Consider the following 14114-nt stretch of genomic DNA (forward strand, 5'->3'; position numbering starts at 1 on the left):
GGAGAGACTTGACTTCCAAACACAGCTGGGTGCACAGCCTGTAGTGCAACATAAACGCACCTGCGCATTCCGAGCACCTGCACGGTCTGCGCTGTAGACCTCCTCCCCCGCAGGCCCCTGCCTGGAGCGGGGCTGCCGCAGGGCCATCACAACCAGAAGAAGAGGTGCCATCCTTACAGGGTACACCAGCAGCTGTCCACCCCGCACCGCGTTGGCCCAGATCTCCGTGACCTGAAGCCTCAGAGCAAGGCGTCAGGTGCCCGAGCACTCACGGCCAGGGGTTCCCAGAAGACAGCCCTAGAGGTGCCTGGGCCCTAGAGAGCAGGAGGCCCAGAGGGCCTACACCTCGGCTGGAAATTCTGCAGGAACATTTGTAAATGGCAGCTCCTGGTACAAGTGACTTAGTGGGGCATTCAGACATGACACCTACTCTATTGTCAGGGAAAGGCGGAGACTGAGGGCCCTGTGTACCAAGTGGGGGCGGTGGCATCTGGGCCAGCCTGGCCAGGAAGACAAGGCCCTGTGAGGGCTCTACAAGCACACACGTCCAGGGCCACAGCCTCCAGGACACCTCTGGGTCATCTTCAGGGTGGTGGGAGCCACAGGAGTCTGGCATAACAGTGCTTTGCAGACCAGTGGAGGCCAGCAGGCCTCATCCTCTGGGGACTGGCTCCACAGTGCACAGAGAGATGTCCAGGCTGAAGCCCAGAGCAGGAGAACAGACCAGTCCTGGAGCGTAAGGGCAGAGCGTCCAGGAGGCTGGCACTTTGATTTGGTAAATTCCTGGGCTGGGGCAGCAACGCCTGAGCAGGGGCAGACGTCAGTGCAGCCCAAGACAGTGGCCAGCTCTGGCAGCCAAGTAGGTACCCGGCTCCCTGCACATCTCCTGGTCTGTGCCCTGCCCCTCCCGCTCCCCATGGGAAGCAGGGAAGCCCCTTCCAACTTGCTGTCTCACCCACCTGCCCCTTCCTGTTGCCTCCTGGCCCAGCCCTCACCTGCAGTCCCCAGCCTGTCACCTCCACATGGCCACAGTGGCAGTGCCAGAACAGAACCACTCCCCACCCCGCTGCCCATCCTCCAGCCCCTCATGGCCCCCGTGACACTCCCAGCTGGGCCTGCCACAGCCTCAGCAAACCCACTCTCCTCCATTGGGAGCGCCAGGCTGCCCTCACTCCTGCCACTTCCTGCTGAGCTCTCACTAGCCAGCCCTGAAGTGCCCAGACATGGGCACATGTGTGGTGCTCCCAGTGACCCTGGAGGTAGCCACAACGGGTTGTGGAGCGTCTCTCTGACCAGCCTGGTGAGCTTAGGCTCAGGCTCTGAGGGCTGCCCTGGCGACCCGTCTTCGTCACCTTGAGGGAAGGTGGCTGCATGGCCAGGGAGACGGCCACCCAGGGCCTACAGGAGGGAAGCGAAGCTCCTCCAATGAGGGGCCTCGAGTTCAGCCTCGGGACCCCAGCTCCCACCACTGGGGAGCTGCAGCAGGCCCGGCAGGCTCTGCTCAGCCACTGGCGGCTGGGGCTATGGACAGAGCCGTCCTATACGGTCATGAGGCCCTTCTTAGTGAGCACCAGCCGGGACAGCACCCAGCACACCCCAGATGCACTGCCTCAGGATGGGCGGAGAGCAGGGGTCACACCCTATTCTGCTGTTGGGGGTGGGGCAGCCTGAGTGGCTAGGGGAGGCTGCACACCTGGCTCCTTCGGGACAGCCACTGAGACATACATACCTGAGGAGCTGCTGTCCCTGGGGCAGTGTCTGCAGCCAGATCACACACTGACCCCCGTGCCCGTCCAGGGTGGCGATCGCCCTCCGTGTCTGCAGGCTCCAGATGTGCACCAGCCCACTCAGGGACCTGTTCAGATGAGTGCAGGGCAGGGTCGGGAGGAGGTGGCGGAGGAGGTGGCCATGCCCAGCACGCTCCCCAGGGCCCGTCTGGTGGGCCAGGGTTCCAGCTGCCTGAGCCTTCAGTTTAGGTGACCGCTCTGAACAGGAACTAAGGGTAAAAGGGGCACATGCTCTTCTTCCAAGGGGGCCTCGAGGGCCCCTTAGGCAGAGCCTGCCTCTCAGCAGAGGGAGGGAGGGCTGCCGTTGACAGTGCAAACTGGATGGCACCTGTAACAGAATGGGTGTGTGTCCCTGCCTCCCCCAAGGGGGTGAGGCCCAAGGGGACAGTATGTTGAGTGGCTCTAAAAGTGCCCGGGTGACAGGCAGCCTGAGCGGCTCAGCAGGACCCCCAAGCAAGCGCCAGGCTCATTGCTGGCCCCGCAAACTTCACCCTGGGCTCGCCCCCGGGGGCGGCCCAGCAGCAGCTACTCACCCTGAGAGGAGAAGCTGGTGCCCCTGCTCCTGGGCTCCTCCCCAGAAATGCAGCGCATGCACCGCCGACTGGGTGCCCCGGAGGACAAACTGGGGGTCTGGTGGGGCCGCCATGCTGGGCGGGGCTGCAGCCACCTGGGGACCAAGGGGGGGCAAGTGAGTGGCCCACCTGTCCCCCCTCAGAAAGGCAGTGGGAGGCCTCCCTGGATGCTGCCCATCTGTCTTCCATCTGCTATGGCCTCTGCACCCAAGTGGAACCACCCTAGTCCCAACATGGGCATAGCAGTGGCCACAGCCTCCGTCAGCCACACTTGCCCGGCACAGGGCCCTCCGCTGGTCTCCAGGAACTCCAGTCCACACCAGCTACACCTCCTGGCTGCCTGGCTGCCACTGGCCACCGTAGCGCCGTCCCCCTCGGGCCAGGCAGGTCCTCCTCGCCCAGGCTGCGCAGGGGCCGCCCGGACTCCAGCCCTGGCTGAGTCCTGCTTCTGACCAGGCCTCACTCCAGTTCCTCCCTCAGGGAGCCCCCCCAACCGGCGCTCCCAGAGAATTCAGCGAGCGCGAGGGCCCTGGGTGCCAAACAGCGAGCAGGACCAGAAGATGGGGAGGAACCACGTCCTCCTCTGCGTCTGCGCTGAAAGTGCTGCCCGCTGGGTCCCGGGCCTGAACACCCACAGCTGCTCATTGCCGCCGCCATCCTTCAAGCAGGCAGCACCCTCTACTGCCGGGGGAGGATCAGCTTCGTGAGCGGCCCTGGGAGCCTGAGGCCCAGGCCTGCCCCACCAGAAGGTGCAGAGGGGCCGGCACAGCAGCGTGCGGGCGGGCGGTGTGCGAATTGCCTTGCCCCTACCCAGGAGGCTGCTATCACAGATGAGAGGCCCTTCCTCATGTCACTGGTCCTGAGTTTAAGGCCTGTGGGGCCCACTCACCCCAAGGAGAATCCGCCCAGTGTCCCCACTGAGCGCCCTCCAGTCACTCAGTCCTGCAGGGGCCCTGGGAGCCTGTGTCCTCTCACGCCAGCTCAGTCCCACAGGCAGCAAGCAACTCAACAGTGCAGGGGTGGCTGCTCTCAATAGGTGTGTGTGGGGGGGGAATAGAACCAGAAGTGACGTGCTCCAACCGTCAGGGGGCACATCTGTCTGTCCACAGGCCCGGCTGGGCTGAGGATGCGAGGCTCTGGGACAGTTCCCAGCCCACCCACCTCCAGCCTGCACACAGGGCAGGAAGCGGCCACGTGCCCAACCACTATGGCAGCCACGGTCACCTGAGGAACCGGACTGGAAGGCTCCCTCCGGGAAGAAGCCTTGGCCCAGGAGGTTGATGCCAGGGCTTGGAGGGGTTCCAGGCCTAGGACAGAGGCCTAGGAGGGGCTGCAGGCTGAAGCTGGGCACATGCACAGGCAGCAGAGGCAGGAGAGGCATGGGCCACTTCAGCCGTGCCCTCAACCACCAAGCCCTGCACCTCCCCTCCTTAAAAGCATCCCAGGCCCTCTCCTCTGGTCTGGCTTCAGAAGACAGCAGGAGCAGTGTGACTGGAAAACACCTAGGAAATGCCACTGTTGAAGCAGATGGGACCCCAGGGGACTCCAGGTCACCCGAGAGCAGAGGGTGAGCAGCAACCAGAGCCTGGAGACCACAGGGACTGTGCAGGAGAGCAGGGAGCACCAGGACACAGAGACCGGTGGTGGGCCACTGCCGGCGCCCAGGCCCCCTGAGGTCTGGCTACCATGAAGCAAGTGCAAGTAGGGTTGGGTCCTAGATCCTTAAAGACCAGAGCGATACTACAGAGCCAGGCCCAGGAAGGGGTGGCCCCAGCCCCTGGCCCCAAGGCAGATAGTCACCCTGACTGGCCACTCTACCACTAGATCACGGGGTTTCAAAGAGAAGGAGGGGTTTCCTGGGAACATGCTTTACAAATGGCCAAGTGTGTATCTGTTTCTCTCCCTCTAAATCCCCCCCCCCACCTTTGGCTAAAGGCCAACCGACTCTTCCCAAACACAAGAACAGCCTCCAGCCGGGAGCAAAGGGACCTAATCCCACAGCCCCATCTGCTCACAACCCATGGCCTCTGCTCTGGACGGGACAGGTAGGCCACCTAGAGAAGCTGCCAGGCCAGGGCTGCCAACTCTGCAGGGCGATCTGGGCTGGCTGACTGGGTGGACAGGTTCCGAGGAAAGCTGTTGGGCCCTCAGAAAGCACTGCTTGTCCGGGCTGTGCCTACCCCGTAAGAACAGCTGGTCAGCCACCGGCACAGGGTTGCTGGGCCCCAGGTTTGGAGAAACCCAAGAATGCAGAACCTGCTCAAGCACCTCAACCCAGCAGAAAAGCCCTAATTCAGGTTGGGGAGGCACCCCACCACTTAGTCCAAGCCACAGATTCCCACCTTTGCAGGCTCCCATTGTGCAGTCCTGACATGTACACTCCCACCTTGTTCATGCTCACATATACACGCACAGGTGCTCACACACGCACACCTACACATATACATGCACATGCTTAGGGACACACACAGGCATGTGCTTACATGCATGCACACACGCATACACATGCTGTGCCAGCTGAAGCCCAGCCCACACTTGCCACCTGCCTGGGGCCAGAAAGGAGTTTCCAGAACCTCACCAGCACAAGGCTCGCTCTGAGGTGATGAAATCAAGTTCTCCTCTATTGTTTCCCCAGAAGTTCAGGGAACAAACCCGTCACGTTGTTACAACAACCAAATGCTCAGGCCAAAATGATGCATCGGCAATTAAGGGCTCCATCATTTCAAGCAATTAAAATAAATGCTTTATTTGAAAACTAATTAATTCTAGCTACATATTTTTCCCATGACAATATCCTATGATTACTTGATTTATGACATCTAATTATTCTTTATTAATCTAATTGAGAATAATCGCATTATCCTATCTCCCCTGGCACCAGCGGCCTGGAGCGGAGGCCGCAGCCCTTGCGCAAGGTTGATGTGCGATATGGCCACCGCCGCTGCCTCCGTTCCCTGTTCTATCAGTTGTCTCTCCCTCCCGGAGGGCAAAGGAACATGAAACTTAATCCACCGAGCACAACGTCGGATTCTGCCTGCTCTTCAAGATGTCAAAGCGAGACACACATTCTTTTTAAAATTAAAAAGACAATCTGACACAATTTGCACAACTCTGACAGCCTTTCCAACTGATGCTACAAATGCCCCCCAAAGCCCTGCAGGCCCTCAGCCCACAGACGAACAATGACAGCGTCCCCTTGTGTCCCCTCAGTGGCAACAGCCTGGCAGGCTTATCTCCAGGAGAGGGGAAGGGAGCCTGTCCCCAGGCGTGGGGAGCAGTGGGTGGTTGAGCGGAACCCAGCACTCACCCTCCCACTGAGGTCACATGCCTTGGGCAGGCCCAGCAGCCACAGGGGTTCACGGATGCCCCTCATGGTGGAGGCAGGAGCATGTACCCCACCAACCGGGTGCTGCTGAAAAGCTGCCCCAGCCCCGGGGGCTGCATCAGCAGGCAGAACCCATGCAACTCAAGAGGCAGAGGAAGAGGGGCTAGAGGAGGGGCTGGTGCCCAGAGACCACAGGTCCCACCTGACGTTCTTGGGCTACTGGAGGTTCATAACTCTGTGTGCCCCGTGGTCTGATCCACCAACAGACTGCAGGACTTCCTTGGGCACCTGCCCTACACTCAGTCATGGGGCCCTTTCCTTTATTGCAATAGAACCACTGTTCCGTGAAGAAGCCTGGAAATCAAGAAAGAACAGCAGAAGTGAGCCAACGTGGAGGAGCCACCACCCAGAGGTGCTGGGTACTGCCCCAGCCCACTGGGTCCTGCCTCACTGCCTGTGTGTGCGTGAGAGGGCGAGGGCAAGGGCAGGCAGAATGGGATCTGGAAGTAGCTCAAACAGGAACCCCACGCCTGCATGAGTGGCAGACAAGGGCACAGAACCTTTAGCAGGCCCTAAGACCCTGAGCGTTCCATAGCCAGCTCGGACGAGGGAGGCACCGCTTTCTAGCAGTATGAAGGTCCCGACTGGCCCTCTCTGCAATAAAGCAAATTAAAATGCTGATAACATTAAAAAACAAAATCGTCAATACATCACTAAGTTGTTTTCCAAAAAGTCTGGAACCTTCAGAGGCCAAACACTAAGTTAAAGTCAAATCTAATGAGGTCTGTGGAGCCTGCAGCTGGCTCCTGCCCTGAGGGCATTTGCTGTACCAGTGACCTAGAGTTTGAGCTCTCAAGGCCTCCGGGCCCACGAAAGACAAAACTCCCAAGGTTAGTAATGTCAAAGGAGCATCCGCATAAAGATGAGACCCCACAGGGCAATATTCTCAGTGTTAGACTGAAAAAGAACTAAAGCTGCACCCAGAGGTGCCAGGACAAAGCCAGCCCGCAGGGTTCAACCCAATTCACACCACCTTGGGAGGTCCTCAAAACTTCAGTCTGCAAAGTTTCTCAGAAGGAGCCCACCTTCAACTCAGACCTCAATGAACTCATACACACAGCCCTACAAAATGGAGGCTTATAGTCAAAACTCATAAAAACAGCCCTAGCCCGTTTGGCTCAGTGGATAGAGCATCAGCAATGGGGACTGAATCGTCACGGGTTCAATTCCAGTCAGGAACACATGCCCGGGTTGTGGCTTGATCCCCAGTAGGGGGCGTGCAGGAGGCAGCCAATCAATGATTCTCTCTCATCATTGATGTTTCTAATCTCTCTCTCCCTGTCCCTTCCTCTCTGAAATTAATAAATGTATATTTAAAAAAAAACAACTAATAAAAAATAAATAAGGAAACATGGCACCATGAGTGAGAGCCAACAGAAACAACAGGAAGCAGAACCAGACCCCCCAGAGTCTGCTTTACCCAGAGCAAAGCATTCAGGTATATTTAAAATAAGACTGCTGCCGAAACTGGTTTGGCTCAGTGGATAGAGTGTCGGCCGGTGGACTGAAGGGTCCCAGGTTCGATTCCGGTCAAGGGCATGTACCTGGGTTGCGGGCACATCCCCAGTGGGAGATGTGCAGGAGGCAGCTGATTGATGTTTCTCTCTCATCGATGTTTCTAACTCTCCCTCTCCCTTCCTCTCTGTAAAAAATCAATAAAATATATTAAAAAAAATAAAATAAGACTGCTTAATGGTTTAAAAGAAAAAGAAGGAGGTAAAACTACAAGTAGAGAGCAAGAGACTATAAGAACCACCAATCAGATTTGAAAAAGGACCCAACTGGGTAAAAAGGTAGTTGGGGAACAGGTGATTTGCATAGTGCCAAGGTATTACTCTTCTGGTTATTAACTAATCACAAAAGGAAAAGATTCCTTTACAATGGAGACATCTGGCTCTCACCACCTTCACCATCTGATCAAAACTGGCACCGCCAACAGTAAACAAACTGGCATCACTGATCGCCTGAGGTGATGCAAGAAGACATGGCGCCATCCTCGCACGTCCATGCCAGCAACACGCAGGAAACAAGCAGACACATCCAGATTATGGGACTAGACAACTAGCTTGGACTTATCAAAAGGTCACGGTTAAGAGAAACAACAATAGCAAAAAGCCGGGCAACTCTTCTAAGTTAAGAGACTTCGGAGCCATCACAATCAGAGGCAGCATGGGCATCATGATTAGATCCTGGATCAAAAAGGGGGGACTACACGCCGGTTCGATTCCCGGTCAGGGCACATGCCCAGGTTGCAGGCTCGATCCCCAGTAGGGGGCGTGTAGCAGGCAGCCAATTGAAGGTGTTCCTCTCTCACAGAGGTTTCTATCTCTCTAACCCACTCCCTTCCTCTCTCTCTCTCTTAAAAAAAAAAAATTAAATAGGGGGGAACCCACAGAGAAAAAACTTGGGACAATTGAGGAAATCTGACTATGGACTGCAGATAATATGGAATTTTGTTAATTTTCTTGGGAAGGATAATGGTGTTTTATGTAGAAGAATGTCCTTATTTCTATGCTACAGTATTTTTGAGGTGAGATGTCATGATGTCTGCAATCGGTTGCAAATGTTTCAGAAAAAAATTTCTTTATTTCTATGTACATATAAGTACATGGGCAGAGCGGTAAAGCAAATATGGGAAAATGCTAACAATTGGTGATCACAGGTGAAGGATACATAGGTATTCATTATATACTATACTTGTAACATTTCTGCAGGTTTAACAATAGCACACGAGTGGAGGGGGAGGGATAAACATCACACACATCAATACCATAAAAAAGCCCTGGGTAGTGTTTCCCAGTAGTTAGAGCACCAGCCTGCACACCACAGGGTCATGGGTTCAATTCCCAATCAAGGGCACATACCTGGGTTGCAGATTCAATCCCTGGCCCTGGTTGAGGCTCATGCAGGAGGCAACCAATCAATGTGTCTCTCTCGCTTCAATGTTTCTCTCCCTCCCTGCTCTTCTATGTCTCTTTCTCCCCCCCCTCCGCCCCACCCTTCTTCCCTTCCACTCTCTAAAAAAACCAATAGGGGAAAAATAAAAACTTTTAAATACCATGAAAAAAGAAAACACCAAAAAGAAAAATGATCAAACAACTTGAATAGATATTTCACAAGAAACATAAGTGGCTGATAAACATATGAAAAGATGTTTAACCTAATTAATAATCTTAGAAATGCCTGTCAAAACTGCCATGTGACATAACTACACTTCCAGCAAATTAGTAAAAAATTAAACAGTCTGTCAAATGTTGACCAAGAAAGATGTGGGACAACTGGAACCCCCAACCAAGCTAGAGGGAGCATAAACTGATACAATCTGTTTCAAAAACAATCTGGGACTATTTTGCATACTATATGACTCAGCAACCCCACTCTTAGATAAACATCCTAAAGAAATTCTCACACATGTACACAAAGAGATTTGTACAAGAGTGTTTATAGCAGTATTGTGTATAGTAAAAAAAAACAAAAAAAAAACTAGAAACAATCCAAATGGCCATCATCTGCAGAATGCGATAAGTGTGGTACATTCATACAATAGAATACGCCACAAAACTGAAAATGGATAAACTCCAATATCACATAGATGAAGCTCAATATCACAATTCTCATCAAGAGACAGTAAAGAAGTAAAAACCAGGCTACAAAATACCAATAACAACAATCAGGCTTCAGGCAGGGAGAAAATATTCACAAAAATATATTTGATAAAGAACTCATACTCAGAATGTAAAAACCAATAAGAAACAAAATGTTAAAGTTATTCCAAAAGGCTAAAATTACTAGTACATAGACAGTTATATCAGGCAAATGAAAACAGTAAGAAAGCAGAGACTGAAATACTGATATCAACAAAGTTGCATTCTAGCCAAAAAGCATTAAATTTGACAAAGCCAGACACTTTCCAATACTAAAAGCTGAAATTCACAATGGATATATGACACTTATAAATGTCTATGCACTAAACAGAGGTACCACCTATATAAAGCAAAACTACAGGAGGTGCAAGGAGTCAGAAAAACTCACTAATGGCTCTTAGGACAGCCAAGTCCAGTAGATAATAGTAAGGAGAGAGAAGACTCAACAGGAAAGATATTGTGGATCTATATGGAACTTTACACAGATGAGCGACTAAAGCTTCTTCTCAAATGCACATGAACATGTGTAAAAACTGACTGTAGCCCTAGCCGATTTGGCTCAAATAGAGCATCGGCCTGCAGACTGAAGGGTCCCAGGTTCAATTCCGGTCAAGGGCACACACCTAGGTGGCAAGCTCGATCTCTGGCCCTGGTCGGGGTGCAAGCAGGAGGCAACCAATCAATTTGTCTCTCTCATCAATGATGTTTCTATCTCTCGCCCTCTTCCTTCCTCTCTGAAATCAATAAAAATACATATTTTTTAAAAACCACTGATTGTATATTGGGTGTCACAAAGCAAACATTGGCTCAGTAAATAAAGTGTCGGCCTGTGGGTTGAAGGGTTCCAGGTTTGATTCCAGTCAAGGGCATGTACCTTGGTTGCAGGCTCCTCCCCCGCCCAGGCCCTGGTCAGGGGTCCATGCAGGAGGCAACCAAACGATGTGTTTCTCTCACATCGATACTTCTCTCTGTCTTTCTCTCTCTCTTCCACTCTCTCTAAAATCAATGGAAAAACATCCTCGAGTGAGGATTAAAAAACAAAAAGAAACATTGGTAAGCTCCATAAATATGAACTATAATAAACAATATCCTATAACTATAGTACAATTAAACCAGAGATTAACAAAATAAAACCCAAAAGATCCTTGCAACTAAAAATTTCAAACCATATTTATTAAATGAATTTTAGGTGAAAGGGGAAAAATTATACCACAAATTTTAAAAACAATGCAAAACACCTAATTTCTGTACAAAAAAAAGCCTAAAGGATGTGAGAGGAAATCCCTGATGGTTTGTTTTTCTCTTCCCTCTTGGTGTTTGTTGTTGCAGCGATGGGCCCTAGACAAGGAGCTGCATGGAAGAGGTGACTCTGTGAGAAACTCCTGTCTTTCTGGCCTGAGTAATCAAGGGGACCCAGGATGAACTGTGGGTGGAAGGTGTGTGTGTCGGGGGTTGGGGGGGGGTGCAGGGGGAGGGGAACTGAAGAGAGGGCAGAGATAAAGAAAAGGTCCCTTAATTTTGTGAAGGAAGCCACAAAAGTCCCAGGCTCATTCCTGAGTTGCACATGCCTGGGACAGACCCAAAGCAGGACCAGCTTTAAGATGTGGACTAAGATTTAAACCACCACCCAAATCTCAGGCAAACCCCCAGGTGGCTGATGTGTGGGACAGACCCAAAGCAGCATCTCAAAAGCTTTGAAAATGGAAATGAGATGAACACCATAGTCCATGGAGGGCAAGACAGAACTTGTGATACAAAGCTAACTGGGTTGACTACCTGCTAACCCAAAACCCAACATTCTCCGAAGGGCCCAACATAATACTCAATCCAGGATATGTCTAGGATACAATACAAAATTATTCAACATTCCAAGAACCAGAAAATGACGCCAATTCTCAAGGGAAAAAAAACAACTTACAGATGCCAGCCTTGATGATTCAGATGCTGGAAATATCAGATAAGGATTTTAAAACAGCTTTCATAATCATGCTCTACGAAGCAAAGTAAATACACTTGAACTTAATGGAAGAAAAGTTTTCAGCAGAGATATAAGAATTATTTTTTAAAGGAAATTTCAGAACTGAATAATAAAATATCTGAAACCAAAAAAATTAATAATTGAATGGGAGATGACAAAGGAAAAAGTCAATGAACATGAAGACTGATCAATAGAAATGATCTAATATAAGGTCAAAAAGATTACAATAAATATAGCATCCAGGATTTGTGGAAATAATAGTAAAAGGTCTGACATTCATGTTATTGGAGTGTGAAAAGAAGAGAAAGAGATTAAAGCACAAAAATTACTTTAATAGTGCCTGAAATTTCACAAAATTGGGAAAAGAAAAATGTACAGATTCAAGAATTCAAATGAATAAGAAGCAAGATAAAGCCACACTCAAACACAAATGATAAAAAAAATATCTTGACAGTAACAACAAATTATACATAAGGAAATAATAATTTAAATGAGTGTGGATTTCTCATCAGAAAATGTGGAAGCCAGAAGACAGCAGAACACCTTTAAAGTAATGAAAGAAAAGAACTTTATATCCAGCATATGGTCCTTTGTGAATGAAGGCAAAATAAAAATATTCTCAGATGAGAAAAACCGACTAGAATTTGCCAGATGTGCTCCAAAAGATATACTAAAGGAAGTTCTACAGCTCAAAAGGAATGATAATCAGAAAGAAATGTGGAATTTCAAAACAGTAGAGTAAAAGAAATGGTAAATATCTGGGCAAACATAAAATACAAGTTTTCACCTCTTAAGTGAACATGTATATTGTTAAAATTATAACACTGGTGGGTTTTTCAATATAACAGCTATAACATGAAGATGGAAGAGTAAGGGACGCATATGGTTGTAAGGCTACTATATTTTACTTGAAATAAATAAAAAAATTAACCCTAGGAAGACTGTCAATGGTTAAGTATGTACACTGTAATCCCTATAGCAAACATTAAAAACGTATTATGTAACAGAAAAAGGCATATCCACAAGACCAACAGAAAAATTTAAACAGACTATTTGAAAATATCCAAGTAATCCAAAAGGCAGAAGAGGAGATAGCGCTGGTCGGCATGGCTCAGTGGTAACCGTTAGAGTGTCTGCCTGAGCACCAAAGGGTCTCAGGTTCTATTCCCAGTCAAGGTCACATACCTGGTTTGCAGGTTATATCCGGGGCCCCAGTCAGGGTGCATGTGAGAGACAATCAATCGATGTGTCTCTCTCTCACATAGATATTTCTCTCTTTCCCTTCCCCCTCCCTTCTACTCTCTCTAAAAATCAATCAAAAAAGCCCTAGCCAGCCCTAACCGGTTTGGCTCAGTGGATAGAGCGTCAGCCTGCGGATTCAAGGGTCCCAGGTTCAATTCCAGTCAAGGGCATGTGCCTTGGTTGTGGGCACATCCCCAGTGGGGAGTGTGCAGGAGGCAGCTGATTGATGTTTCTAACTCTATTCCTCTCTGTAAAAAATCAATAAAATATATGTTTAAAAAATAAAAAAATCATCATTCTCCCCTTGGAAGAAAGAAAGAAAGAAAGAAAGAAAGAAAGAAAGAAAGAAAGAAAGAAAGAAAGGAAGGAAGAAAGAAAGGAAGGAAGAAAGAAATAAAGGACGCCAAATCTTTGAACAGCTGTCTCTTGTTCATATTCTTAAAAAAAAAAAAAAAAAGCCCTAGCCAGTTTGGCTCAGTGGATAGAGCATCAACCTGCAGACCAAAGGGTCCCCGGTTTGATTCCGGTCAAGGGCACATGGTTGCAGGCTCCTCCCTGGCCCGGGTCTTGTCAGGGAGTGTGCAGGAAGCAACCAATCGATGTATTTCTCTCACATCGATATTTCTCTTTGTCTTTCCCTCTCTCTTACATTCTCCTCAAGTGAAAAATATCCTCAAACAAACAAACAAACAAACAAAAATCAATGGAAAAAAAATCCTCACTCCTTGGGTAAGGATTGAAAAAAGAAAAGAGGGGAGAGAAGAACAAAAAATCAGAGAAAATAGAGAAAACAAAATGGTAAACCAGAATAGGACTATATCAATGATTATCAAAAATGTAAATGCTCTCAACATGTAAATTATAAGACCCCACAATTATAAGCTATTGTAAAAAGACAACTATAACTTATCTACGAGAAACCCATTTTAGTTTAAAAACATAGATAAAAGTAAAAAGATGAAAGAGATATACAAACAATAAAAGAAAGTTGGAGTGGATATATTAAAATCAGAAAAAAACAGATCTCAGAGCAAGGAGTATCATCAGGAATAAGAAGGAGATATAAAAACATAAGGCATCAATTCATCAAGAAAACATACAAGTCCTAAATATGTATTCATTTAACAACAAAACTCTAAAATGCATGAAGGAAAAGGTGGTGGAACTGAAAGCAGAAATAAACAAATACATAATTATAGCTGGACACTTAAACCACTCCTTAATAATCCATTGAGCAAGTGACCAGAAAGTCACACAGGAGCCTTGACTAATACTATCTACGCACTTGACCTAGGTGACATTAAGAAAACACTCCACCCAACATAAAAACATTCTTCTCAATGCACGTGGAACATTCATCAAGACAGGCCATATTCTGGGCAATAAAACAAACCTTTAAAAATGAAGAAGAATCCAAAGAAGCATACAAAATATGTTCTCTAGGTTATGGAATTAACCTGGGAATTAATAACAGAAAGATAATTGAAAAATATCCAAATATTTGGA

At 49.0% G+C, this 14114-nt stretch overlaps 1 protein-coding gene across 1 annotated transcript in view; it reads right to left on the reverse strand.

Moving 5' to 3' along the window:
* The window catches only part of GNB1L (G protein subunit beta 1 like), a 50497-nt gene that overhangs the window by 20999 nt on the left and 15384 nt on the right, over positions 1-14114 (reverse strand). The window contains exons 3-4 of the mRNA XM_081113926.1: positions 2321-2454; positions 1730-1855 (exon numbers count right to left, since the gene is read on the reverse strand). Of these exons, the coding sequence (XP_080970052.1) occupies positions 1730-1855; positions 2321-2433 (239 nt within the window). The 5' untranslated portion in view covers positions 2434-2454. The remainder of the gene's footprint in view (positions 1-1729; positions 1856-2320; positions 2455-14114) is intronic.

Source organism: Myotis nattereri (assembly GCF_964212035.1).
Source record: "Myotis nattereri genome assembly, chromosome: 19".
NCBI lineage: Eukaryota > Metazoa > Chordata > Mammalia > Chiroptera > Vespertilionidae > Myotis > Myotis nattereri.